Genomic DNA, 25,910 nt, shown 5'->3' with positions numbered 1-25,910 from the left:
ACAAGGACGATGGAATCGGCTCCAGCTGACCGTCTGTGCTTTGAAATGAAATCTGAACTCCTTAATCAGCCCTCAGACTTGCCATAACCAGCCTGGCTGTTGTAGAGGCTCTGTCCCCTCCTCCCACCAATGCCAGCCAAAGGGATCTATTTGTATGTCCCAGAATGTGTCAGCACTCTCTTGTCCCTTGTCTTGGGACAGGCTGTTCTCTCCCTGAAATGCCCTCATCCTCTCCCTTCACTGTCTCAACAAATTCAGTGCTCCCTAGCCTCCATTCTCAAGTCCTTCCTTCACAACCTGTGCCATAGCTGTGCTGCACCAGCGGCCTCGCTTGATTTTCTTTAAATAACTCATTTTCCATAAATAAATTGATTTTTCAAAGAAAAGTTGATATCATAATCATAAATAGGAAACCAGTATGAGTAGCCCTGAAAATAAAGTTGCTATAAAAATAAATATAAGAAAAATACAAGTTAATAACTTTTGATAAAATTGTCAGCAGACCCTCTGAGGCTAACTGAGGGGAAGGGATGGGAAGGCAGATTAAGAAGTGTTAGCAACCTGTTAACACCCTTGACATATTCAGAGGCTTGAAAGAAAATGGGAAGAATAACTTTCTCTTTCGGTGTAATTTAATGCTGTCCCTGTTCTCCCTAAAATCACCTGCATTTTACTGCAACCACCCATTTATCACTCAACGGCGCTAGATGCTGCCAGTAAACCAATGGACTAGATAAGCACAGCCTCTGCCCCTACAGACTCTCAGTCGGCTGGAGGAAAAACATAAGCAACCTGGGAATGGCTATAAAATGTCATTGCTTAAGAAAATAGTTTGTGGCCGGGCGTGGTGGCTCACGCCTGTAATAGCAACATCTTGGTAGGCCGATGCGGGCGGATCACCTGAGGTCAAGAGTTCGAGACCAGCCTGGTCAAAAGACGAGTTCGAGACTAGCCTGGCCACCTCTTCAGTAGAGCTGGTGAAGCCCCGTTTCTACTAAAAATACAAAAATTAACCGGACGTGGTGGCATGCGCCTGTAGTCCCAGCTACTCCTGAGGCTGAGGCACCAGAATCGCTTGAACCTGCCTGGGAGGGGGAGGTTGCAGTGAGCCAAGATCACGCCACTGCACTTCCGCCTGGGCGACAGAGCGACACTCAGTCTCAAAAAAAATAGTTTGTGTTTTGGAGCCTCTCACTTCTCCAGCGTCCCCGATTCGCCCGGGGATTGCAGAGAATCCACACCTATTCGTAGATTATGAGAGTAGGAGCAAATTAATGATTTATAGTCTTTTCAAAAAAAAATTTTTTTTTTAACAGAAAAAGAGTAGGGAGTTGAAAGTAATGCTGTTTTTTTCCAGGCACTCCCGGGGACCCAGCGCGGCGAAGCCCGCCAGGATCGCGGGCGACCTGTGGCAGCTCTGGTTCCCCCGCCCGGGCCCGGCTCGGGTTACGCTCTGGGCGGGGACTCTGCAGCGGCTAGTTAGGGGGCGCCCCGGTGGGTTCCAGCTTTAGGGGTCGCAGGAGCGGCTCTGGCATCACCTCGGAGCTGACGAAGCGGGAAGAGCCCCGCACCAGTGCTGCCCCTACAGAGCTCTCGGCGGGGGGTGGAGGTGAGGTTACACCTCGTCCCTACCCCCGCCTTCCCCTCCGCCGCAGGGATCCGGGACCCGCGCCCGCGGAGAGGACGGGGGGCTGCGGGGAGGGGCTGTGCGGGGAGCGGGCGGGTTCCGCAGGCGCCTAGGTGGGGCGGGGCCCGAGCCGGAGTCGAGTCCCGGAGGCGGGTGGGGGAAGGAGAGACGGGTGGCGCGACCCTCTGTCCCCGCCTCGGGGCGGAGCCCAGGTCCCAGCCTGCGGAGCGCGAGACACGCCGAAATCCGCCCGAGGCTACCTGTGCGGCTCCAGCCGCCCTGCCCCCGAATCTGGGGAGACCCGCCCCCCGCCCCACCGGTCTGCGGCCCTCCGCCCCAGCGCAGGTGCAGGTGCGGCTTCTCTGTCCCTTTCACCCCAGGCACATCCGCCGCGGCGGCCATGGCGCGAGGAGACGCCCCGCGGGACAGGTGAGTGGGCCCGCGTGCGTTGCAAGTGGCCGGGGGCGTTGCAGACCCGCTCCCTGAAGGCGCTCCGAGGCTCAGAGAAGACCGGATCGAACTACAATTCCCATCAGCCGACTCCCTCGGCCGCCGGAAGCGGGGTGATGGGGGTTGTAGTCCGCTCCGGAGGGGGTGGCCTGGGAGGCGGGAGGGCCTGCGGAGGCGGGTGCGTCCTCGGGGTGACCTTCCCACCGATCCCCACAGCTACCACCTGGTCGGGATCAGCTTCTTCATCCTGGGGCTGGGCACCCTCCTTCCCTGGAACTTCTTCATCACCGCCATCCCGGTGAGACTCCTGGCGGCGTGGCAGCCTCGTGGCCACAGCCAGCACCCCTCCCTCCAGCCCTTTGGATGAGGCTTAGCGGGCGCTTCCTCACCGCGCACCTGTGACCCCTCGTTGAGCTCATTATGGGCTGAAGCTCGGAGAGGGGAATGCTTCCCCCGTGGCTAGGAAAGTAGAACTTCAGCAATGCCCACATCTCAGAGGGGCAAGGCCACCAGCCCACAGGGTCTGGAATGAGCAAAGGCGCTGCCCACCCCTCTCTGTGTGTCGTTATTCCTGAGTCAGTCACCCCAAAAGTCGGTTATCGAACGTTTGATTTTCTTTGAAATACCATGAATTTCATTCATTCACTCATTCATTCAACAAACTTTCTTTTTTTTTTTTTTTTTTGAGACAGAGTCTGGCTCTTTCGCCCAGGCTGGAGTGCAGTGGCGCGATCTCGGCTCACTGCAAGCTCCGCCTCCCGGGTTCACGCCATTCTCCTGCCTCACCCTCCCGAGTAGCTGGGACTACAGGCGCCCGCCGCCACGCGCGGCTAATTTTTTTTGTATTTTTAGTAGAGACGGGGTTTCACCGTGTTAGCCAGGATGGTCTCGATATCCTGACCTCGTGATCCTCCCGCCTCGGCCTCCCATACAGGCTTGAGCCACCGTGCCCAGCCTCATTCAACAAACTTTTAATGTGCACCTACTGTGGAGCAGGCACTGGGGACACAGGAGGAAACAGCAGGGAGGCTCTTCAGGGAAGGCAGAAATGTGGGGTTTGCATTGTCTTTGGGACCGGGTTATTCATCTGTATTCACTGCAACAACTTTGCAAATGCTTCTTGGGTACTGGCTCTGTGCTGGGCCCTGGAAACCCAGAGATGAATCAGCCCCTGGGCTTGAGAGCAAGAGGGGGCCAAAGAGCTATTAATAATGTAACATGATGCGTGACATTCCAGGCTTGCAGCAGAGTGCAGTGGGTCCCCAGGGGAGGGAGAAAGTTCCTTCTGCTTCATGGAAGAGGAGATTTGTAAATTGGGAGTAGGGTAGGCAAAGTGCATGTGGAGGGGTGTGGTCAGTAGGGCATTCCAGGCCGAGGCGACAGCCATGCCAAAGGCAGGCAGGCAAGAGACGATCAGCCTGTTTAGAGAGAGATCCACAGCCAGGGCTGCCTGGAGCTTAGCAGGATGGAGCAGAAGATGGGGCACAAAGGGAGACTAGGATCTGATTCTGAAGAGCTGTTCCATTTGGGGCTTTGCCCTGCAGGCAATAGGGAGGCATGAAGCGGGGTGTTGAGGAGTGAGGAGGTTAAGCAGAGGAGTGGCAGGCTATGTGCTCTAGAGAGAATGCAGTTGTTCAGCACCTAGGCCAAAGCCTGGCTGACAGTAGGCGCTCAATAAATACCCGTGGAATGAATGAATGTAGCAGCTGCTGCAGGAGTGGGGATGGGGGCTGGAACCAGGGCACTGAAGAGGAGGGGCCGTCCAAGGCTGGATCGAGGCTCTTGCTGGGGGCTCTTAATGCTTGGGCTGTGTCCCAGACTTCAGCCATTTAACTCAGCGCACATTCATGGAGCTCCGACTGTGTGCCGGCTGCTGGGAACAGAACAAGGACAAGGCAGACAAGTCCCCACAGACATTAGAAAGCAATCACAAGTGAGGGGGAAGGCAGCGGGGGAAGGCTGAGAGGTGCTGACCCTCCACCACCTCCCCACCTGGCAGTACTTCCAGGTGCGACTGGCCGGGGCCGGCAACAGCACAGCCAGGATCCTGAGCACCAACCACACGGGCTCCGAGGATGCCTTCAACTTCAACAATTGGGTGACACTGCTGTCCCAGCTGCCCCTGCTGCTCTTCACCCTCCTTAACTCCTTCCTGTACCAGTGGTGAGAGGCCTGCCCTGGCTCCTGCGCCCCCTGCAGAGGCAGCTTCATTGAGGCCCTCCCCTGTGCCCCCTGCCCCCCAGCTCTACTGCCCAGCCCCAGGTGTCGAGCCTCCTTCCCCAGCCCCCTCTGGCCTGGGCCCCACTGATGCACTCTGCCTGCTTCTGAGCAGCGTCCCGGAGACGGTGCGCATTCTGGGCAGCCTGCTGGCCATACTGATGCTCTTTGCCCTGACGGCAGCGCTGGTCAAGGTGGACATGAGCCCCGGACCCTTCTTCTCCATCACCATGGCCTCCGTCTGCTTCATCAACTGTGAGCACCTCCACCCCCTCCCCAGCCAGCCTATGCAGGGCTTCAGCCTGGCCTCATCATTGAAAGGGCCCAGCATATCCGAGAAGGGCAGACAGCATCATGGTCGCTCATATCCCTGGTGAAGAAACTGAGGCCCACAGGGAGGGGAAGAGTCACTTGTCCGGTGACCTAGGAGCAGGCCTCCTGGTCAACAGCCCCACAGACCAATGGCTGCACCTCAGAAGAGGACTGAATAGCGGGTGTTGCCCCCGAGTGCTCAGAGTCCCTAGGGAAGCTCACACCTGCGCAACCTTGTCCAGAGTCCCCTGTGTATCCTGCTGGCACCTCCTCCAGGGAGCCTCTGAGTCTTGCCTAGTTGAGCAGCAGCCCCCATCCCTGTCCTCCACAGCCTTCAGTGCAGTCCTACAGGGCAGCCTCTTCGGGCAGCTGGGCACCATGCCCTCCACCTACAGCACCCTCTTCCTCAGCGGCCAGGGCCTGGCTGGGATCTTTGCTGCCCTTGCCATGCTCCTGTCCATGGCCAGTGAGTGCACTTGGGTGGCTGGAGGGCTGGGGTGGCCTCTGAGGTTTGGGGAAGAGAGAGGGCATGTGAGAGCAAGACACATGGGTTCTGGGTGAAGATGGAGGTAAGCGGGTGATATAGAAATGGGGATTGGGTCTGGGGCTAGGGAGTGGGGCGCATGGGCCCTGCAGTGAGGAGTAATAACCAAGTGAGGACTGGGTTAACTCAGGGACAGGGGCAGGATTCCTGGGGCTAATACTGGCATGTGGCAGCAGGTTGAAGTTGAAAGATAAGGGGATGGGTTTGGGATTCAGATAGTCTTGGGTTTGAATCTGCTTCACCGCTTACCAGCTAGGGGTGTTGGACAAGGCTTGTCACCTCTCTGTGCTAGTTTCCCCACCGACGTGATTGGTATAGCTCCCTGCTCAGATTGTAATGAGCATGCAATGAGAGAAGGCTACTGGCACATAGTACGTGCTCAACAAAAATGACACATGGGGAAAGTGAGAGAAGTGCAGGGCTGCTCTGGGGCCCTGTACAAGATTCCCATTTGTCAGTGAAGGGAGGAGCGGAAGAGGCTGGGAGTGGGTCTGAGAAGTACACAATGGGAAGTGGGACAAGAGTTGGAAGCCCTGTGGGAGCCAGCGGGACCAGGTGCCTCTCTTCTGCAGCTGAAGTTCCTCCGCAGGTGGCGTGGACGCCGAGACCTCTGCCCTGGGGTACTTTATCACGCCCTGTGTGGGCATCCTCATGTCCATCGTGTGTTACCTGAGCCTGCCTCACCTGGTGAGCCTGCTCTTGGGCTCGAGGCCCCACCTCAAAGCATCTTGGATAGAGTCCTGAGCCTGAGGCCCTGAGAGAGGCCAGGGGAGGTGGAGGAGACCTGGTCTCAGCCCTGACCCCCAGAGAAGACACTGAGGGGCCCCAGCCTCCAGGCCAATGGTATGGGGAGGGATCCAGACACCTCAGGCAAGCCAGGCAGGCCCAACACTTTCCTGTCCTTCTGCAGAAGTTTGCCCGCTACTACCTGGCCAATAAATCATCCCAGGCCCAAGCTCAGGAGCTGGAGACCAAAGCTGAGCTCCTCCAGTCTGGTAAGCCCTGAGACCCTCCTGGGGAGGTGGGAGATGCAGAGGACGCTAGAGCCACCTCCCCTGGGAAGCTGTTCCATCTGTTCCCAGCCAGAGCCCACCCCTAGTAGCCTTGTGCAAACAGGAAGATCATGAAGGGAAGTTGGTAGGATTAAAGTCATCCCTGCTGTTGTTTGGGCCTCAGTTTCCACCTCTATAAAATGGGGAGGCGATAGAGGTTCCATGCATGCAAACTTTGGATCCGAAGACCTCTGAATTGGAATACTAGTTTCACAACATCCCAGCTGTGTGGCCTGAGACAAACCACTTAGCCACTGCACCCCTCTGAACCTCAATGTGTCATTTGTAAAGCAATGGTAATGAGATAATCCATCTAAGGTGCTTCGCTCATCGCCCGACCCATGCATGCGCTTCCTGGTAGCTATGCATATTTCCATCATGAATTCCCTTCGCCTGCAGCCTCAGCTTAGGCTGGAGGAAGATCACCTTTTTTTGTTTTGGGGTGAGGGGGTTGTTGTTATTTTGAGTCAGGATCTCACTCTGTCACCTAGGCTGCACTGCAGTGCTATCACAACTCAACTGCAGCCTCGACCTCCTGGGCTCAAGTGAGCCACCTCAGTCTCCCGAGTAGCTGGGACTATAGGTGCAGGCTGCCATGCCCGGCTAATTTTTTTATTTTTGTAGAGATGGGGATTCACCATGTTGCCCAGGCTGGTCTCGAACTCCTGGGCTCAAGCAATATGCCCGCCTCGGCCTTCCAAAATGTTGGGATTACAGGCGTGAGCCACCATGCCGAGCTGAGGATCACTTGTTTTAACTGCTGGGAATCTCCCTTCATTGGGCCTGGCTGTCGGGAAACCTGGGTCACAAGCATGACCCTTCCCCGTCCCCCCTCACCCCAGATGAGAACGGGATTCCCAGTAGTCCCCAGAAAGTAGCTCTGACCCTGGATCTTGACCTGGAGAAGGAGCCGGAATCAGAGCCAGATGAGCCCCAGAAGCCAGGAAAACCTTCAGTCTTCACTGTCTTCCAGAAGGTTTGGCTTGGATACAGCCCCCAACCACCATCTTTGGGGAAGAATGGGGCTCACATTGACTCCAAGGTCATAGGGTCATAGTGGGTCAGGGACACAGCTGGGCCAGGCCCCAAGTGTCCTGCTCCCACATGGGGCTTGGGCAAGAGGGTGGGGCCCTGGGACTGCCCTGCCTGCTCACACCCCTGCCTCTGGCTCCCAGATCTGGCTGACAGCGCTGTGCCTTGTGTTGGTCTTCACAGTCACCCTGTCCGTCTTCCCCGCCATCACAGCCATGGTGACCAGCTCCACCAGTCCCGGGAAGTGGAGTGAGTGTCAGGGTGGAGAAGACGGCAGGGCAGGGGGTACAAAGGGGAGAGGACGGGAGAGGGGAGTTGGAGACCAGTATGAGCTGCAGCCGTTTCCCTCCCAGGTCAGTTCTTCAACCCCATCTGCTGCTTCCTCCTCTTCAACATCATGGACTGGCTGGGACGGAGCCTGACCTCTTACTTCCTGTGGGTAAGCACACCAGGGCTGGGTGATCCGATGTTTTAGGAAGCAGTTTGGGATCCGAGGGCTTGAAAGAGCATGGAGGTGATTTTCTGGTAGTCCAAGTGGACTGGTAATGCAACCACTGGCCAAGCAGCAGGGAGCACTTGGGCCCTGGAGGCGTGCAGGCCAGGGCTTGCACTGTGAGCTCCCTGAAAGCAAAAATCATGTCCAGCTGACCTCTGTGTCCCCAGCATCCAGCCTTTGCTGCTCAGAGAATGTTACATGGAGGTTCCTGCACCAGGTGAGGGACTGAGCAAGAGTCTTAGTTTTGGGGTTGGTTTTAGCCATGGTGCTATATCTTTAAATGAAATCTTCCAAAGAGACAATACATAACGCAGGTGAAAGAGGAGCTGGTCTCATCCAAGTCAGGACAGGAGCTGATCTACAGCTTCCAATCCCACTCAGAAACCCCATCTGCCCCCAGGGGGGGTCTGTGGAACCACCAGTGGGTGCTCTGAGGAACCGAGTACATAAACTGTAGATGCGGTGGAGAGCACAAGCTGGAGCCTGGAAGAGGCAGAGGTGAGCCCCAGGCCAGTCCCTGATTTCTGGGTGGACTTGGCCCAGGCCCCAGTGCTGGGTCTTCCCTCACTGGCTCACCAGGTAGGTCAGGTCAGAGGAGGTCAGGGGGTGACAGATGGGTCTATCCTATGGGTGGGCCAGGCGTGGTGGCTCACACCTATAATCCTAGCACTCTGGGGCTGGACGCGGTGGCTCACACCTGTAATCCCAGCACTCTGGGAGGCCGAGGCGGGTGGATCACGAGGTCAGGAGTTCGAGACCAGCCTGGCCAACATGGTGAAACCCCATCTCTACTAAAAAGACAATTAGCAGGTGTGGTGGTGCACACCTGTAATCCCAGGGAGGCAGAGGCCGCAGTGAGCCGAGATCGCACCACTGCTCTCCAGCCTGGGAGACAGAGCGAGACTCTGTCTCAAAAACAAACAAACAAAAAAAAAACCCTAAAATCCGAGCACTTTGGGAGGCCAAGGCAAGAGGATCGCTTGAGCTCAGGAGTTCAAAACCAGCCTGGGCAACACAGTGAGATTTTGTCTGTACACACACACACACACACAAATTTTTAATGAAAAAAATAGAGGCCGGGTATGGTGGCTCACGCCTGTAATCCCAGCACTTTGGGAGGCTGAGGCAGGTGGATCACTCGAGGTCAGAAGTTCGAGACCAGCCTGGCCAACATGATGAAACCTGGCTCTACTAAAAATACAAAAATTATCTGGGCATGGTGGTGGCGGGCGCCTATAGTCCCAGCTACTCAGGAGGCTGAAGCAGGAGGATTTCTTGAACCCAGGAGGTGGAGGTTGCAGTGAGCTGAGATCAGGGCCACTGCATTCCAGCCTGGGCAACAGAGCAAGACTCCATCTAAAAAAAAAAAAAAAAAAAGTACTCTATGGGTGTCCTGAGATGCCCTGGAGCAGAGACCTGGCTCCAGGGACCATGCTGACTTCAGCCTCTACCACAGCCAGACGAGGACAGCCGGCTGCTGCCCCTGCTGGTCTGCCTGCGGTTCCTGTTCGTGCCCCTCTTCATGCTGTGCCACGTGCCCCAGAGGTCCCGGCTGCCCATCCTCTTCCCGCAGGATGCCTACTTCATCACCTTCATGCTGCTCTTTGCTGTTTCTAATGGCTACCTGGTGTCCCTCACCATGTGCCTGGCGCCCAGGTCCGGGGGAATGGGGTGGGGTGGGGGGCTGGGAGTGGGGAGGTGGGTTCAGTCTTTGGGAAGGGACCGCCTGCAAGGGAGGGACGGCCCATCCTGCTTCTGGCCAGCCCAACCCTAGCTGTCTGCAGGCCTTGCTGGCGCCCCCTACTGGGCCAAGCCTTAACTGCAGGGGAGAGAACTGGGCTAGGGAGGTACCCGCCCAACCAAGTAGCCCAGGCACTGGTTCTGGGGCCGCCTCAATGCGCCTCAGTTTCCCCATCTGTAAAAAAAAATGGGTTGAACTGTCATCCCTCAGGGCCCATCTAACTGTAAAATTCTCAGTTGAAGGAGAGCTAAGGTTTTGACCAAAAACAAGGTTATGGGCTATTTCTTCAAGGGGCAATGGAGTGGAGAATCCAGAGAGAATGAAGCTGGCAGGGCAGACAGGCTGAGAGCACTGTGGAAAGGGCAGGCTGTGGAATCTGGAATCCCATCATGTTAGACTCAGAGGCCCTGAGAGACATCCTTATCCAGCAGCCTCATTTACAGACCAGGAAACTGAGGCCCGGAAAGAAGGGGCCAGTTATGGTGACAGAGGGGTTGGGTCAGAGCCCAGACTGGATGGGCAGAGGGCAGTGGAGCTGGGTCCAGATTTAGACCCAGCATTTTCTAAGAGCTCCTGTTCCCGGGTGTTCTAGGCAGGTGCTGCCACACGAGAGGGAGGTGGCCGGCGCCCTCATGACCTTCTTCCTGGCCCTGGGACTTTCCTGTGGAGCCTCCCTCTCCTTCCTCTTCAAGGCGCTGCTCTGAAGTGGCCCCTCCAGGCTCTTTGGCAGCCTCTTCTCGACGTCTCCTTCCGGAGCTGAGATCCAGCCCAGGGCGAATGGCGAGCTTGGCTCAGGCCTCTGCGGGGTGGAGGCCCCTGGGCCTGAGGCTGCCAGCAGCGGGCAGGAGCTGCTCTTCATCCACTTGGAGTGCTGCGGGGAAGAAATCACCACCGGTCATTCTAACCCTCACCCAGGAATGGGAGTGACTCGCACAAGACCTCATGGAAAGGGTGATGACTAGGGAAAAGAGGGTGCAGGGCACGGCTGCTCCCCACCACCAGGTCTGCATTTGTTCATCATCATCAGGAGCAGAGGTGACCAGAGGGTTCAGAGTGGGAGGCGGGGCCAGCCCAGGCCAGGAGCGCCTCGTCTTCCCAGGCCTCAGCCACCCAGGGTAAAAGGTGCCAGGGAAGTTGTGGGCACCTGAGAGGAGGAACAGATATGGAGGACCTGAGGGTGCTCAAAGGGCCAGGCTCAGCTTCAAGCAGTGTTTTCATTGCCAACACTTACTGTACCTACTCCGCAGAGCCCAGCTGGGCCTGGGCCCCAGAGCCACAGCTAGCCTGCATGTGTGCACTGCACTTTACAGTTTGCAAAGCTCTTCCATACCCACTCTCTCACCGAAGCCTAATTGAGGCTCTTGGAAGGAGTCAGGCAAGGATTGTGCTTCCCCCATTATACAGGTGACAAAACTGAGTCCTGGGGAAAGTGACTGGTCCGTGGTAGAGCCGGGACCCAATCCCCTCTCTCTCCTCCCTGTAGGTGCTGTTCTTCCTGCCCAACACCTGTTTCTCTTTTCCTCAAGGGGTTTGGGGCAGGAGCCTGGGCACTTACTCCCTGTTTTTGCTGTTTCTCCTTCTGACCCTGCTCTTGGGTCTAATAACAACCCCATTTATTTGTATGATGCGTTCACCAAGTCTTTATTTCCGAAGTGCTGTTGGCTCTATTGGCCTCAGTGAACTGGGTGGGGTCGGAAAGATTGTACCCCCTTGACAGGTGGGATGACTGAGGCCCTGAGAGGGGTAGGGATTGGTGGGCATCTCTGTGCTGGGTCCTCTGGACCACATGATAGCTGGGGGGTACTGACCTGCAAGGAATCCTGAGCTCCTGGGCAGAGCACCTAGTTGGATGGACAACTATTGCTCTCCCACTCCATGAGTCCCTGGGCTCTCACCAGCATCCTCTGCCTCCCCAGGATAGCTCCTCCTTGGAAATCTGGCCTTAGAGAGGCAGTCAGTGTGGGCAGGGCTTTGGCGACCCCACCAATTCTACACACGGATGGAGGAAAGGCCTGCTTCACCACACACCTATACTACCCTGCCCGTCCCAGAGAAAAGCAAGGGTTTTCTGCCCACCTGCCTTTGTGAACATTCACTGAGCACCTATTAGATATTAGGTGCTCAACCAGCACAGGGTACCTGCTCAGAAGCCAGGGGCTTTTTGGCATCAAGGAGGAAGACAGGCAAGATATGACCTTGGTTGCTGAAATAAGCCACAGGGCAGACCCCAAGGAAGGATTCATTCCTTTGAGCACTGTTCACAGACAGCTGCCCCGAGCCAGGCCCTGCCTGGTCTGGAGACTTTGAAACAAAGGAGACACAGTCCCCGCTCCCAAGGCCACAGGAAGCCAAATATAACTTGTGATACGTCTTGTGAGGGCCCTGCAGAAGCATGTCGAGGGAGCCACTGATTCCACCTGAGAAGTCAGGGCAGCCATTCCAGAGGAGGTATTTCCCCAGCTGGGCCCTGAGGGATGAATATGAATTTGCTAGTCTGAGGTGGAGGAGGAGCAGAAGCAGAGAAGCCACAGAGGAGTTGATCCCAGCAGTCCAGCGGGGAGGTGATGGGGCCTAGACAGTGGCTTAGAGAGGACGACTGATACAGGAGATATGAGGGAGGCTGCCTCTATGGAGGCCAGCTAACCTCGTGGATAAGTGCATGCATGCTGACCCAGAGTCCTGGGTCAAATCCAGGCCCTTTTCTTTATGACCTGCCTGAGCTAGAGTCCTGGAGTGAGGTTGGAACTAAAGTACCACCTCTGATGATATTAGGGAAACGGTTGTTGGAGTCTTGGAGTCTCTTGCAAGACCAATAGGCCTACCTGTGCTCTCTGGGACTGTTGGAGGCAGGACCCCAACACTTGCTGGGTCTCCTTCTCCTCTACCTTCAGAGGAGAGTACAACTGTTGTCCGTTGTACCTAAAAGCTCTCTAGAAGCCAGGCGCGGTGGCTCACGTAATCCCAGCACTTTGGGAGGCTGAGGCAGGTGGATCACCTGAGGTCGGGAGTTTGAGACCAGCCTGACCAACATGGAGAAACCCCATCTCTACTAAAAATACAAAATTAGCCGGGCGTAGTGGCGCATGCCTGTAATCCCAGTACTTGGGAGACTGAGGCAGGAGAATCGCTTGAATCCGGGAGGCGAGATCGTGCCACTGCATTCCAGCCTGGGCAATAGGAGCGAAACTCTGCCTCAAAGAAAAAAAAAAAAAAAAAAAAAAGCTCCCTAGACCTGCCAGATCCACCTGGGACCAGGAAGGCAGACAACCATCTGCCCACCTCCCAGGCCAGACAGTCCCAGGAAACCCACTGGGGCCACCCGTCACCCACAGCAAGCCCAGGTTCGGGCTGGGCAGTGGAGGATGGGGCCCAAAAAGAGGACACTTACCCCTCAGGATCATGATGTCACAACCTGGGATTCCGTCTTCCCATCCTCCTTCCCAGTAGACCCAGCACAACTTCATCAGCTCAGGGTGCAGGGGCTTTGATGTTGGAAACAAATTCTTGGACTGGTTGGCTACACCTGCCTGCCCCTCGCCTGATGCCTAGTCCCCAGCTACTGCTGCCTGCCCACCCTGTTACAGCTCTGCCGACAGGCCCGGATTCCCACAGAAGCAGCCAGTTTCCATCAGCAAACACTCGCACTGCACAGGGCACTGAGCTGGGCTCAGTGGAGAGAGACATCCTTACCCTCAAGTTGCTGACCCTTTTATGGAAGAGGAGACTGGTAGTTAGAATTATACTACATGAGGCCAGGCATGGTGGCTCACACCTGTAATCCCAGCACCTTGAGAGGCCAAGGTGGGCGGATCACTTGAGGTCAGGAGTTTGAGACCAGCCTGGCCAACATGGTGAAACCTGGTCTATACTAAAAAAATACAGAAATTAGCCGGGAGTGGTGGCAGGCGCCTGTAATCCCAGCTACCTGGGAGGCTGAGGCAGGAGAATCACTGGAACCCGGAAGGTGGAGGCTGCAGTCAGCCGAGATTGCGCCACTGCACTCCAGCCTGGGTGACAGAGCAAGACCATCTCAAAAAAAAAAAAAAAAAAAGAATTCTACTACATGAAAAGCATTTGACATTTGTGATCTGCTTTTCCACCTGCCTCAACATGCCACATGTTGTCAGAGTTTGGCCCCTTTTGAGTGGCCCCAGAGGCCCCCCTACCTAACCCTCACGCCCTGCTTTGTATGGGAATGGCATCTCTAGCCAGGGCTGACTGGACCAGGGCTGGGGTCTGAGCCATGGCAGCCACTCACTGACTGGCCAGCAGCCTATGAGGTGGCCCGGTCCAGCTTCCCTGATGAGAGGAACCAATCAGATCATCTCTCCTGGGAGAATGAAGCCACAACATGAGTGGGGGTTGTCTCGAGGTTACTGGCACATTAGAAGGAATAGGTCATAGGCAGGGTCAAGGTCACAGGCAGGGTCAACAACATAATAGAATGGGGAATTGCTTTGTGGTCACTAGAGTCATCATGATATCCTAGATGGAGCCAGGTGGCATCCTTGTTCTTCTTGCTCTCTTTTTCTCAAGGTTTCTTGAACAAACTACTGTTGACTGAGGTCACCTGGCTAGACTCCCCCTTATTTATTTATTTTTTTTTGAGATAAGAGTCTTGCTCCATCACCCAGGCTGGAGTGCAGAGGTGCGATCTCGGCTCACTGCCACCTCCGCCTCCTGGGTTCAAGTTATTCCTCAGCCTCCTGAGTAACTGGGATTACAGATACGTGCCATGATGCCCGGCTAATTTTTTTGTATTTTTAGTAGAGATGGGGTTTCACCATGTTGGCCAGGCTGGTCTTGAACTCCTGACCTCAAGTGATCTGCCCGTCTTGGCCTCCCAAAGTGTTGGGATTACAGGCATGAGCCACCGCACCCGGCCTGGACTCCCTTTTCATTGCAGCCCCAGAGTTTGTGAAGCAGAAGCCCTGCGCACTACCACATTTTACAGATGAATAAACTGAGGTTCCATGGGGCTCAATATTAATAGAATGTAAGCAAAAGTAGTAAAACAGACAGCTCCAAGGGCCTGTGCCTTAAAAAAAAAAAAAAAAACAAAACGGAAAACATGAGCAATGACTGTTGGAACCACCTTTGTCGGAACTCTGGAAAATAATCAAAGATTTACAACAACCAAGCAAGTGCTGAATCAAGAAAGTGGCAACTTAATATAATGAGAGTTTTGCAGTATTTTACCTGCCCTTGCCCCATTTCCCTTCTGAGTTAGTGGTGGTGTGAAGATGGCATTCCCATTGTGGGACCCTAGCCTTTGGTTCTCAAGGGAGCAAAGCAGACTTTGTTCTCAAAGGATTGTATCTATTAGTTCCGACCTGTCTGGGGACTACCTAAAGAACGGATGCCAGACATTCGCTTTTGTTTTGCCTGACTCAGAAATCTCTCAAGATGGAAAAGCTTCTACTTAAGAGGACAGTTCTCCAAAACACTGAAAGGCAAATTAACAAACCTCTGCTGTCCAGAGCAAAGATTACAGTTTACATGAACAACAGACAAGCTGAAAGGTTGTAAGGAAAAGGTGGGGAGACATTCTCTGGGGAACTGAAAAGCTCCCTCAAATATGAGGGAATTGAGAAAGCCATATACATGCAGGGCAAGATGCATGCTCATAAAAGACTCAAGAAGTCCAGGCGTGGTGGCTCACACCTATAATCCCAGCACTTTGGAAGGCCAAGGCGGGAGGATCCCTTGAGGCCAGGAGTTTGAGACCAGCCTGGGCAACATAGCAAGACTCCGTCTCCACAAAAATAAAAATAAAATAAAATAAAATAGCAAGACACATGGTGGTACATGCCTGTAGTCTTAGGTACTTGGAAGGCTGAGGCAGGATAATCATTTGAGGCCAGGAGTTCAAGCCTGCAGCAAGTTGTGACTGCACTGCTATCCTTCAGTCTGGGCAACAGAACAAGACCCTATCTTTTAAAAAAGGAAGGCATTAATGGAGGAAATGAGGAACGAAAAGATACAAGACGTAGAAAACAAATAGCAAAATGGCACAAGTAAGTCTTTCCTTATCAGTAATTATTATTATTATTTTTTTAAACAGAGTCTCACTCCGTCACTCAGGATGGAGTACAGTGGTGTGATCTCGGCTCACTGCAACCTCCGCTTTCTAGGTTCAAGCAATTCCCCTGCCTCAGCTTCCCAAGTAGCTGGGACTACAAGTGTGCACCACCACACCCGGCTACTTTTTGTATTTTTATTAGAGACGGGGTTTCACCATGTTGGTCAGACTGGTCTTAAACTCCTGGCCTCAAGTGATGTGCCCACCTTGGCCTCCCAAAGTGCTGGGATTACAGGCTTGAGCCACTGCGCCCAGCCTCAGTAATTACTTGAAATGGAATTGACTCAACTCTCCAATTAAAAGGCAAGATTGTCAGAATGGATTAAAAAAAAATTTTTTTTTTAGAGGCAGGATCTCTCTGCCCAGGCTGGTCTCAAACTCCTAGAGCTCAAGCAATCCTCCTGCCTCAGCTTCCCAAAGTGCTGGGATTATAGGTATAAACCACCGTGCCTGGCTCAAGAATGGATTTTTAAAATGATTCAACTAGGGCCGGGCGCAGTGGCTCATGCCTGTAATCCCAGCACTTAATTTTTTTGTTTGTTTGTTTTTTTCTTTTTGAGACGGAGTCTCGCTCTGTCGCCCAGGCTGGAGTGTAGTGGCGCGGCCTCGGCTCACTGCAAGCTCCGCCTCCCGGGTTCACGCCATTCTCCTGCCTCAGCCTCTTGAGTAGCTGGGACAACAGGCGCCCGCCACCACGCCCGGCTAATTTTTTGTATTATTTTTAGTAGAGATGGGGTTTCACCATGTTGGCCAGGATGGTCTCGATCTCCTGACCTCATGATCCACCCGCCTCAGCCTCCCAAAGTGCTGGGATTACAGGCATGAGCCACTGCGCCCCGCCAATCCCAGCACTTTAGAAGGCTGAGGCGGGCGGATCACCTGAGGTTGGGAGTTCGAGACCAGCCTAACCAACATGGAGAAACCCCATCTCCACTAAAAATACAAAATTAGCCAGGCATGGTGGCGCATGCCTGTAATCCCAGCTACTTGGGAGGCTGAGGTAAGAGAATCGCTTAAACTCGGGGGGTGGAGGTTTCAGTGAGCCAAGATGGCACCATCGCACTCCAGCCTGGGCAACAAGAGCGAAACTCCGTCTCAAAAAAAAAAAAAAGATTCAACTGGGATTACAGTGGCTCACGCCTGTAATCCCAGCACTTTGGGAGGTCGAGGGCAGATTACTTTAGCCCAGGAGCTTGAGACCAACCCAGGTAACATGGCAAGACCTCATGTCTACATAAAAAATTTAAAAATTAGGCACACATGGTGGCGTGCGCCTTTAGTCCCAGCTACTCAGGAGGCTGAAGTGGAAGGATTGATTGAGCCTAGGCAGTAGAGGCTACAGTAAGCCGTAATTGTGCCATTGCACTCCAGCCTAGGTGACAGAGCAAGACCCTGTCTCAAAATTAATTAATTAATTAAACAAAAAGTGATTCAACTATAAACTGTCTATAAGAGACTCACTTTAGATCCAAAACCACAACAGACATATATAGAATACTCTACCTATAAACAGAAGAATATATAACCTCAAGTGCTTGTGAAATATTCTCCAGGACAGATCCTATGTTAGGTCACGAAACAGTCTCAATAAATTTTAAAAGACTGAAATCATATAAAGGGTCTTTTCTGATCACAATGGAATGAAACTGGAAATCAACAACAGAAGAAAAGCTGGAAAATTCACAGATACATAAAAATTAAACAACATATTCTTAAAAATTAATGAGTCAAAGACATCAAAAGGGAAATTAGGAAATACTTTGAGATAAATGCAAACGAAAATACAACATAGCAAAACTTGCAGGATGCAGTAAGAGCAGTGCGTAGAGGGAAATTTATAGCTATAAATGCCTACGTTAAAAAAGAAGATCTCAGAACAATAACCTGACTTTAGAACTTAAGGAACTAGGGGTCAGGCGCAGTGGCTCACACTTGTAATCCCAGCACTTTGGGAGGCCAAGGTGGGCAGATCACGAGGTCAAGAGATTGAAACCATCCTGGGCAACATGGTGAAATCCTGTTTCTTCTAAAAATACAAAAATTAGCTGGTCGTGGTGGCACACCCCTGTAGTCCCAGCTACTTGGGAGGCTGAGGCAAGAGAATCACTTGAACGCGGGAGGTGGAGGTTGCAGTGCAGTGAGCCGAGATCGCACCACTGCACTCCAGCCTGGCAACAGAGCAAGACTCTGTCTCAAAAATAAATAAATAAATAAATAAATAAATAAATAAATAAATAACTTAAGGAACTAGTAAAAGAAGAGCAAACTACACTCAAAGGTAGCAGAAGGAAAGAAATAATAAAGATTAAAGACAAACAAAATGGAGGGAAAAAAGCAATAGAGAAAATTAATGAAACCAAAAGTTGGTTCTTTGAAACGATCAACAAAACTGACACACCTTTAACTAGATTGACTACGAAAAATAGAGAGAAGCCTTTAAGGTACTAAAATCTAATACTAAGAAATGCAAGTGGTAATATTACTACCAATTATAGGCACACCTAAGACATATTGCAGGTTTGGTTTCAGACCACTGCAATAAAGCAAATATTGCAATAATTTGGGGTTTCCCGGTGCATATAAAAGTTATGCTTGGCCGGGCGCGGTGGCTCATGCCTGTAATCCCAGCACTTTGGGAGGCGAGGCGGGTAGATCAACTGAGGTCAGGAGTTTGATACCAGCCTGACCAACATGGTGAAACCCTGTCTCTTCTAAAAATACAAAAATTAGCTGGGCGTGGTGGCAGGTGCCTGTAATCCCAGCTACTCGGGAGGCTGAGGCAGGAGAATTGCTTGAATCAGGGAGGCAGAGGTTGCAGTGAGCTGAGATCGCAGGATTGCACTCCAGCAAGACTCTGTCTCAAAAAAAAAAAGTTATGCTTATGCTACATTGTAGTCTATTAAGTATGCAATAGCATTGTGTCTAAAAAACAATGTATATACCTTAATTAAAAATATTTATTGTGGCTGGGTGCAGTGTCTCACACCTGTAATCCCAGCACTTTGGGAGGCCACGGTGGGCTAGGGCAGATCACCTGAGGTCAGGAGTTTGAGACCAGCCTGGCCAACATGGAGGAACCCCATCTCTACTAAAAATACAAAAATTAGCTGGGCATGGTGATGCGTGCCTGTAATCTCAGCTACTCGGGAGGCTGAGGCAGGAGAATCACTTGAACCTGGGAGGTGGAGGTTGCAGTGAGCTGAGATCTCGCCACTGCACTCCAGCCTGGGCAACAGAGCAAGACTCCACCTCAAAAGAAAAAAGAAAAAAAAAAACCTTATTGCTTAAAAATGCTAGTGATCACCGGAACCTTCAGTAAGTCATAATCCTGAAACCTTTAGCAAGTTGTAATCTTTTTGCTGGTGGAGGGTCTTGCCTCGATGTTGATAGCTGCTGACTGATCAGGATGGTAGTTGCTGAAGATGGGGGTGGCTGTGCCAATTTCTTAAAATAAGGCAACGATGAAATTTGCTGCACTGATTGATCCTTTCATGCAAGATTTCTCTCTAACATGCGATGCTGTTTGATAACATTTTACCCACAGTAGAAGTTCTTTCAAAATTAAAGTCAATCCTCTCAAATCCTACAGGTACTTTATCAATTAAGTTTACATAATATTCTAAATCCTTGTTGTCATTTATCAATGTTCACCGCATCCTTGCCAGGAGTAGATTCTATCTGAAGAAACCACTTTGATGATCCAGAAGAAGCAACTCCTCATCCATTCAAGTTTTCTCATGATATCGCAGCAATTCAGTTACATCTTCAGACTCAACTTCTAATTCTAGTTCTCTTGCTATTTCCATCATATTTGCAGTTACTTCCTCCACTGAAGTCTTGAACCCTTCAAAGTCATCAACGTATTCCAAGGTCTCCAGTGCAGTGGCATGATCATGGCTCACTGCAGCCTAGACCTCTGGGTTCAGGTGATTCTCCCGCCTCAGCCTCCTGAGTAGCTGGGACTACAGGTATGCGCCACCATGGCTGGCGATTTTTTTGTATTTTTAGTAGAGACGGGGTTTCGCCATGTTGCCCAGGCTGTTCTCAAACTCCTGGCCTCAAGGGGATCCGCCTGCCTTGGCCTCTTGAAGTGCTGGGATTACAAGCATGAGTCACGACGCTCGGCCTCACTTTCTTATCTTTTGTGTGTTCACTGGGGTAGCACTTTTAATTCCTTCAAGAACTTTTCCTTTGCATTCACAACTTGGCTGACCATTTGGCACAAGAGGCCTAGCTTTCAGCCTATCACAGTGTTCACCATGCCTTCCTCACTATGTGTAATCATTTCTAGCTTTTGATTTAAAGTGAGAGAAGTGCAACTCTTCCTTTCACTTGAACACTTAGAGGCCAACGTAGAATTATCAGCCTAATTTCAATATTTTTGTGTTTCAGGAAATAGGGAGGTATGAGGAAGGGGAGAACAGTCAGTCGGTGGAGCAGTCAGCACACACACAACACTTACTGATTTTTTTTTTTTTTTTTTGAGACGGAGTTTCGCTCTGTCACCCAGGCTGGAGTGCAGTGGCACGATCTCGGCTCACTGCAAGCTCTGCCTCCCGGGTTCATGCCATTCTCCTGCCTCAGCCTCCTGAGTAGCTGGGACTACAGGAACCCGCCATCTTCGATCTGTAAAAAAAAAAAAAAATGCAATTATCTGTGACGTGCAATAAACCAAAGTGCAATAAAGTGAGGTATGCCTGGCTGGGCGTGGTGGCTCACGCCTGTAATCCCAGCACTTTGGGAGGTGGAGGGGGGTGGATCACAAGGTTAGGAGATTGCAACCATCCTGGCTAATAGGATGAAACCCCATTTCTACTAAAAATACAAAAAAATTAGCCAGGCATGGTGGCAGGCGCCTGTAGTCCCAGCTACATGGGAGGCTGAGGCAAGAGAACGGCGTGAACCCGGGAGGTGGAGCTTGCAGTGAGCCTAGATTGCACCACTGTACTCCAGCCTGGGCAACAGAGCGAGACTCCGTCTAAAAAAAAAAAAAAAAGTGAGGTATGCCTTTACCCAGAAGTAAAAAGGACTATAAGAGAATACTATGAATAACTGTATGCTAACAAATCAGATGAAATGGACAAATTCCTGAAAACACACAAACTACCAAAACTGATGCAAGAAGAAACAGGAAATCTGAACAGACCTATAACAAGTAACCAGATTTAATCTGTAATCAAAAACCTCCCAACAAAGAAAATCCCAGGACCAGATGGCTTCACAAGTGAATTCTACCAATCACTTAAAGAATTAACATCAATCCGGCTGGGCGAGGTGCCTCATGCCCGTAATCCCAGCACTTTGGGAGGCGGACGAGGGCAGATCACCTGAGGTCAGGAGTTTGAGACCAGCCTGCAACATGGTGAAACCTCGTCTCTAGTAAAAATACAAAAATTAGCTGGGCATGGTGGCACACACCTGTAATCCCAGCTACTTTGGAGGCTGAGACAGGAGAATCGCTGGAACCCAGGAGGCAGAGGTTGCAGTGAGCCGAGATCATGCCACTGCACTCCAGCCTGGGTGACAGAGCGAGACTCTGTCACAAACAAAACAAAACAAAACAAAAAGAATTAACAACAATCCTATAACAGTGTAGTGTGCAAAGTAAAAAGAAATTTACAACAATCCTTCTCAAACTCTTCCAAAGAATAGAAAACACTTTACAACTCATTCTATGTGACCTGAGGCCAAACTAATATACAGACCATCCCAAGAAAACTACAGACTGTATCTCATATGAATATAGATGCAAAAATCCTCCACAAAATACTAGCAAACCTAACCCAGCAACATATTAACAAAATTATACACCATGACCAAGTAGGAATTATTCCAGAAATGCAAGATTGTTTAACATATGAAAATCAATCAGTGTGGCCGGGCACGGTGGCTCACCCTGTAATCCCAGCACTTTGGGAGGCTGAAGCAGGTGGATCACTTGAGGTCAGGAGTTTGAGACCAGCCTAGACAACATGGTGAAATCCGTCTCTACTAAAAATACAAAAAATATTAGCTGGCTGTGGTGGTGCACACCTGTAATCCCAGCTAGTCAGGAAGCTGAGGCAGGAGAATCACTTGAACCTGGGAGGTAGAGGTTGCCGTGAGCCAAGATCGCGCCACTCACTCCAACCTGGGTGACAGAGCGAGACTCCATCTCAAAAAAAAAAAAAAAAAGAAAGGCTGGGTGTGGTGGCTCATGCCTGTAATATCAGCACTTTGGGAGACCGAGGCGGGCAGATCACTTGAGGTCAGGATTTCGAGACCAGCCTGGCGAACATGGTGAAACGGCATCTCTACTAAAAATACAAAAATTAGCCAGGCATGATGGCGCATGCCTGTAATCCCAGCTACTCCGGAGGCTGAGGCATGAGAATAACTTGAACCCAGGACGCAGAGGTTGCCGTGAGCCAAGATCGCTCCACTGCACTCCAGCCTGGGAAACAGAGCAAGAACGTCTCAAAAAAAGAAAAAGAAAATCAATCAATGTAATACACCACATTAATAGAATGAAGAGGAAACACCAAGTGATCACCTCAATTTATGAACAAAAAGCAAGTGACAAAATCCAACACGCTTTCAAGATAAAAAGCATGTGACAAAGTCCAACACTCGTTCAAGATAAAAAGCATGTGTCAAAATCCAACATGCGTTCAAGATAAAAATGCTGAATAAACAAGGAATAGGTGGAAACTTCCTTCACCTGATAAAGGGCATTTATGAAAAATCCACAAATAACATCATACTTAATGGCGAAAGACCTAAAGCCTTCCCCCAAAGATCAGGAACAAGAGAAGGATACGTGGTTTCACCGTTTCATCTCCTCAACATTGTACTAGAAGTTCTAGCTAGAGCAATTTGGCAAGAAATGAGCTTCTGCATTGGGGTGGGAAAAAAAATGGCAAGAAAAAGAAACAAAAGTTAACCAAATTGAAAAAGAGGTAAAACTATTCATAGTCACAGATGACATAATATATACGTATATAGAAAATCCTAAGGAATACATGCATACACACAGAGACACACACACACACACACAGACACGTACACACATACACAAACTTTTAGAGCTAATAAAGTCAGCAAAGTTGCAGAATTCAAGATTAACACACAATAGCCTGGCTCAGTGGCTCGTGCCTGTAATCCAAGCACTTTGGGAGGCTGAGGTGGGTGGATCACTCGAGGTCAAGAGTTCAAGACCAGCTTGGCCAACATGGTGAAACCCTGTCTCTACTAAAAATATAAAAATTAACTGGGTGTGGTGGCGCACGCCTGTAGTCCCAGCTACTCGAGAGGCTGAGGCAGGAGAATCACTTGAACCTAAGAGGCGGAGGTTGCAATGAGGTGAGATCACTCCACTGCACTCCAGCCTGGGAGACAGAGTGAGACTCTGCCTCAAAAAAAAAAAAAAAAAAAAATTAACACACAAAATTCAGGTTGGGCACAGTGGCTCATGCCTGTAATCCTACCACTTTGTGACGCTGAGGCAGGTGGATCACCTGAGGTCAGGAGTTTGAAACCAGCCTAGCCAACATGGCAAAACCCCGTCTCTACTAAAAATACAAAAATTAGCCGGGTGTGGTGGCATGCACCTGTAGTCCCAGCTACTCGGGAGGTTGAAGCTGGAGAATTGCTTGAACCCGGGGGGCAGACGTTGCAGTGAGCTGAGATGGCGCCACTTCACTCGAGCCTGGGTGAAAGGGCGAAACTCCATCTCAAAACAACAACAACAAAACAACAAAAATTCAGTTATATTTCTATACACTAACAATGAACAACGTGAAAAGGAAATTAAGAAAACAACTCCATTTACAATAGGATACAAAAGAATAAAATACCTAGGAAAAAATTAACCCAGGAAGTAAAAAACTTGTCCACTGAAAATACAAACACTGGCTGAGCTTGGTAGCTCACTCCTGTAATCCCAGCACTTTGGGAGGCCGAGGTGGGCAGATCACCTGAGGTCGGGAGTTCGAGACCAGCCTGACCAACATGGAGAAACCCTAGTCTACTAAAAATACAAAATTAGCTGGGCATGGTGGTACATGCCTGTAATCCCAGCTACTCCGGAGGCTGAGGCAGGAGAATCACTTGAACCCAGGAGGCAGAGGTTGCAGTGAGCCGAGATCGAGCCATTGCACTCCAGCCTGGGCAACAAGAGCGAAACTCTGTCTCAAAATAATAACAATAATAATAGGGCTGGGCGCAGTGGCTCACACCTGTAATCCCAACACTTTGGGAGGCCAAGGCTAGTGGATCACCTGAAGTTAGGAGTTCGACACCAGCCTGGCTAACATGATGAAACCCCATCTCTACTAAAAAATAATACAAAAAATTAGCCAGGCATGGTGGTGCACTCCTGTAATCCCAGCTACTCAGGAGGCTGAGGCAGGAGAATCACTTGAACCTAGGAGGCGGAGGTTGCAGTGAGCCAAGATCGCGTCATTGCACTCCAGCCTGAGCAAGAAGAACAAAATTCTGTCTCAAATAATAATAATAATAATAAATAAAAAATAAAACACTGAGGAGGTCAAAGAAAATCCACATGGCAGCATGTCTGACTTCTGAGCCTCCAGTCTATAAGGCCTGTGCTGAAAGGATCTGCACTTGCTTTTCTCCTCTTTACAGCCAAGGTCACCAGTGGAAACCCTCAAGGACAATACCTGTGTCTCCTGCAAGGCCCATCCCTCGTGCCTAACACAGTTCCTGGCAGAGAGCAGGTACTCAGTGTGTGTTTTTGCTCTGGGCTGCAAAATAAAGGTTTTCTGATCACTCTTCAACTCAACAACCTTGGCACCCTACTGCCTGTGGAATAGCGGGACAAACACTTTATCCTTATTTGAAGCCCTGCCCAGTCTGTCCTGACATCCCAAGATTCAGAGCACTCTGCCCTATAGGGGCCTCCCTGGCTCAGCCTAAAAAGTTGAGTAATATACGGTAATTGATTTAGCAGTGGCAGTGTCTGCCCTTCCCACGGCCTCTCCTGTTCTAAAGAGTCCACAGATGAATTAATCCACAAATACTTATTAAGAGTATAGTGGCCTGATATTGGAATGTTCAAAGCCTTCTGCTTAAGAGTTTGTGTGCGGCCGGGCGCGGTGGCTCACACCTGTAATCCCAGCACTTTGGGAGGCCGAGGTGGGCGGATCAGGAGGTCAGGAGATCCGAGACCATCCTGGCTAACACGGTGAAACTCCGTCTCTGCTAAAAATACAAAAAATTAGCCGGGCGTGCTGCACGCGCTAGTAGTCCCAGCTACTCGGGGCTGAGGCAGGAGAATCGCTTGAACCTGGAAGGCAGAGGTTGCAGTGAGCCGAGATCGCGCCACTGCGCTCCAGCCTGGGCGACAGAGCGAGAATCCGCCTCAAAAAAAAAAAAAAAAAAAAAAAGAGATTGTGTGTGTTGGGGAGCAGGGCGTGTGGACACAAGGTCTCCGCCCTAGGAGAAGTGCTGGAGAGTAGGACAAGTACCACTACTTCGGACGGGGAGGGCGATGCCTCCAATGGGGGGCTTCCCTGATTCCTGCAGATCATACGTTGGCCCCCAACTTCACACTGGCCAGAATCCCGGTTCTAGCCTTTTCCGTGCCACCAACCCCTGGGCCCTCTTTCTAGAAGGAAAGAAAACACCTTTGGCCTCTGCCCAGAGCTACAGACACCTGAAGTAGGAGCAGGCAGGAGATGCGTGGTGGATAAAGACCAGAGAGACTTGGGATCGAATTCCACTCTCACCCCCAGTTCAGTTTTCTTCAGCTTGCTGCTCCATAGGCAGGATGTGAAAATTTAGATGCCTCACCCCTCGCACCTCCAGCTTGCTGCTCCAAATAGGCAGGATGTGAAAATTTAGATGCTTCCCCCCCAACCTCTATAAAACAGGGCCGACGAGGATGGGATTCGAACCCACGCGTGCAAAGCACAATGGATTAGCAGTCCATCGCCTTAACCACTCGGCCACCTCGTCCTACGTGATAGGTTTGTCCACATTCACTTATCTCTCATCTACTCCGCACCTTCCAAGCACTACCACGTATGTCGCAACGCAGACCTCTTCGGACACAGGGAAAGAAGAAACCGCGGAAGGAAGGGAGCGTTTTGATTTCCTTTCTGCTGAGCCCGCGCCATCCTTTACCACGCTGCAGCCGAGCTCTGCCGCGGTTTCCCTCCGAGTCCGGCCGAGCGCGCCGCGCGTTCAGGGCGCGCTCGGTCCAGGGTGCGCGCGCCGGCGGGGAGGGAGAGGAGTGCTTCCCGGGAAGCCGGCGGGGCCCGGGCGGGCGGGGCGTCTGCACGGCGCGCGGCCGAGCGGCGGGGCCGTGGCTCCTCCTCCCTCGTAGGGGGCGAGCCGGCGCGCCGGGGGCTGGGGG

The 25,910-nt window shown here is 51.6% G+C and overlaps 1 protein-coding gene, 1 long non-coding RNA gene and 1 other non-coding gene across 8 annotated transcripts; 1 reads left to right on the top strand and 2 right to left on the bottom strand.

Annotated features, from left to right (window-relative positions):
* The first annotated feature begins 1,119 nt into the window (after positions 1–1,119).
* Positions 1,120–11,093, top strand: SLC29A2 (solute carrier family 29 member 2). Of its 6 annotated transcripts, XM_034933074.3 has the most exons (14): positions 1,120–1,260; positions 1,358–1,609; positions 2,008–2,056; positions 2,294–2,375; positions 4,077–4,240; positions 4,410–4,549; positions 4,938–5,072; positions 5,740–5,837; positions 6,061–6,145; positions 7,045–7,178; positions 7,378–7,483; positions 7,588–7,673; positions 9,187–9,386; positions 10,064–11,093. In XM_034933074.3, the coding sequence occupies exons 3-14, from the start codon at positions 2,028–2,030 to the stop codon at positions 10,173–10,175; spliced, it is 1,371 nt and encodes a 456-aa protein (XP_034788965.1). In that variant the 5' UTR covers positions 1,120–1,260; positions 1,358–1,609; positions 2,008–2,027; the 3' UTR covers positions 10,176–11,093. The 6 variants fall into 6 exon arrangements, with proteins under 6 accessions (XP_034788965.1, XP_008952359.1, XP_054950523.1 ...); XM_063608592.1 differs by lacking the exons at positions 1,120–1,260; positions 1,358–1,609 and having other exon boundaries at positions 1,704–2,056; XM_008954111.6 differs by lacking the exons at positions 1,120–1,260; positions 1,358–1,609; positions 4,938–5,072 and having other exon boundaries at positions 1,701–2,056.
* On the bottom strand, positions 10,229–25,903 carry LOC130540599 (uncharacterized). Its single transcript, XR_008954594.2, has 3 exons — positions 25,560–25,903; positions 20,016–20,179; positions 10,229–10,342 (listed from the first exon to the last, which is right to left on the bottom strand). It is a non-coding gene; the product is annotated as an uncharacterized LOC130540599 (long non-coding RNA).
* TRNAS-GCU (transfer RNA serine (anticodon GCU)) lies at positions 25,429–25,510 on the bottom strand. The gene has a single exon. It is a non-coding gene; the product is annotated as a tRNA-Ser (tRNA).
* Positions 25,904–25,910: the final 7 nt, after the last annotated feature.

This window comes from Pan paniscus, chromosome 9 (genome assembly GCF_029289425.2).
Source record: "Pan paniscus chromosome 9, NHGRI_mPanPan1-v2.0_pri, whole genome shotgun sequence".
Lineage (NCBI taxonomy): Eukaryota > Metazoa > Chordata > Mammalia > Primates > Hominidae > Pan > Pan paniscus.
Note: the sequence above shows the minus strand (reverse complement) of the source record. Positions and strands in the feature narration are given on the sequence as shown.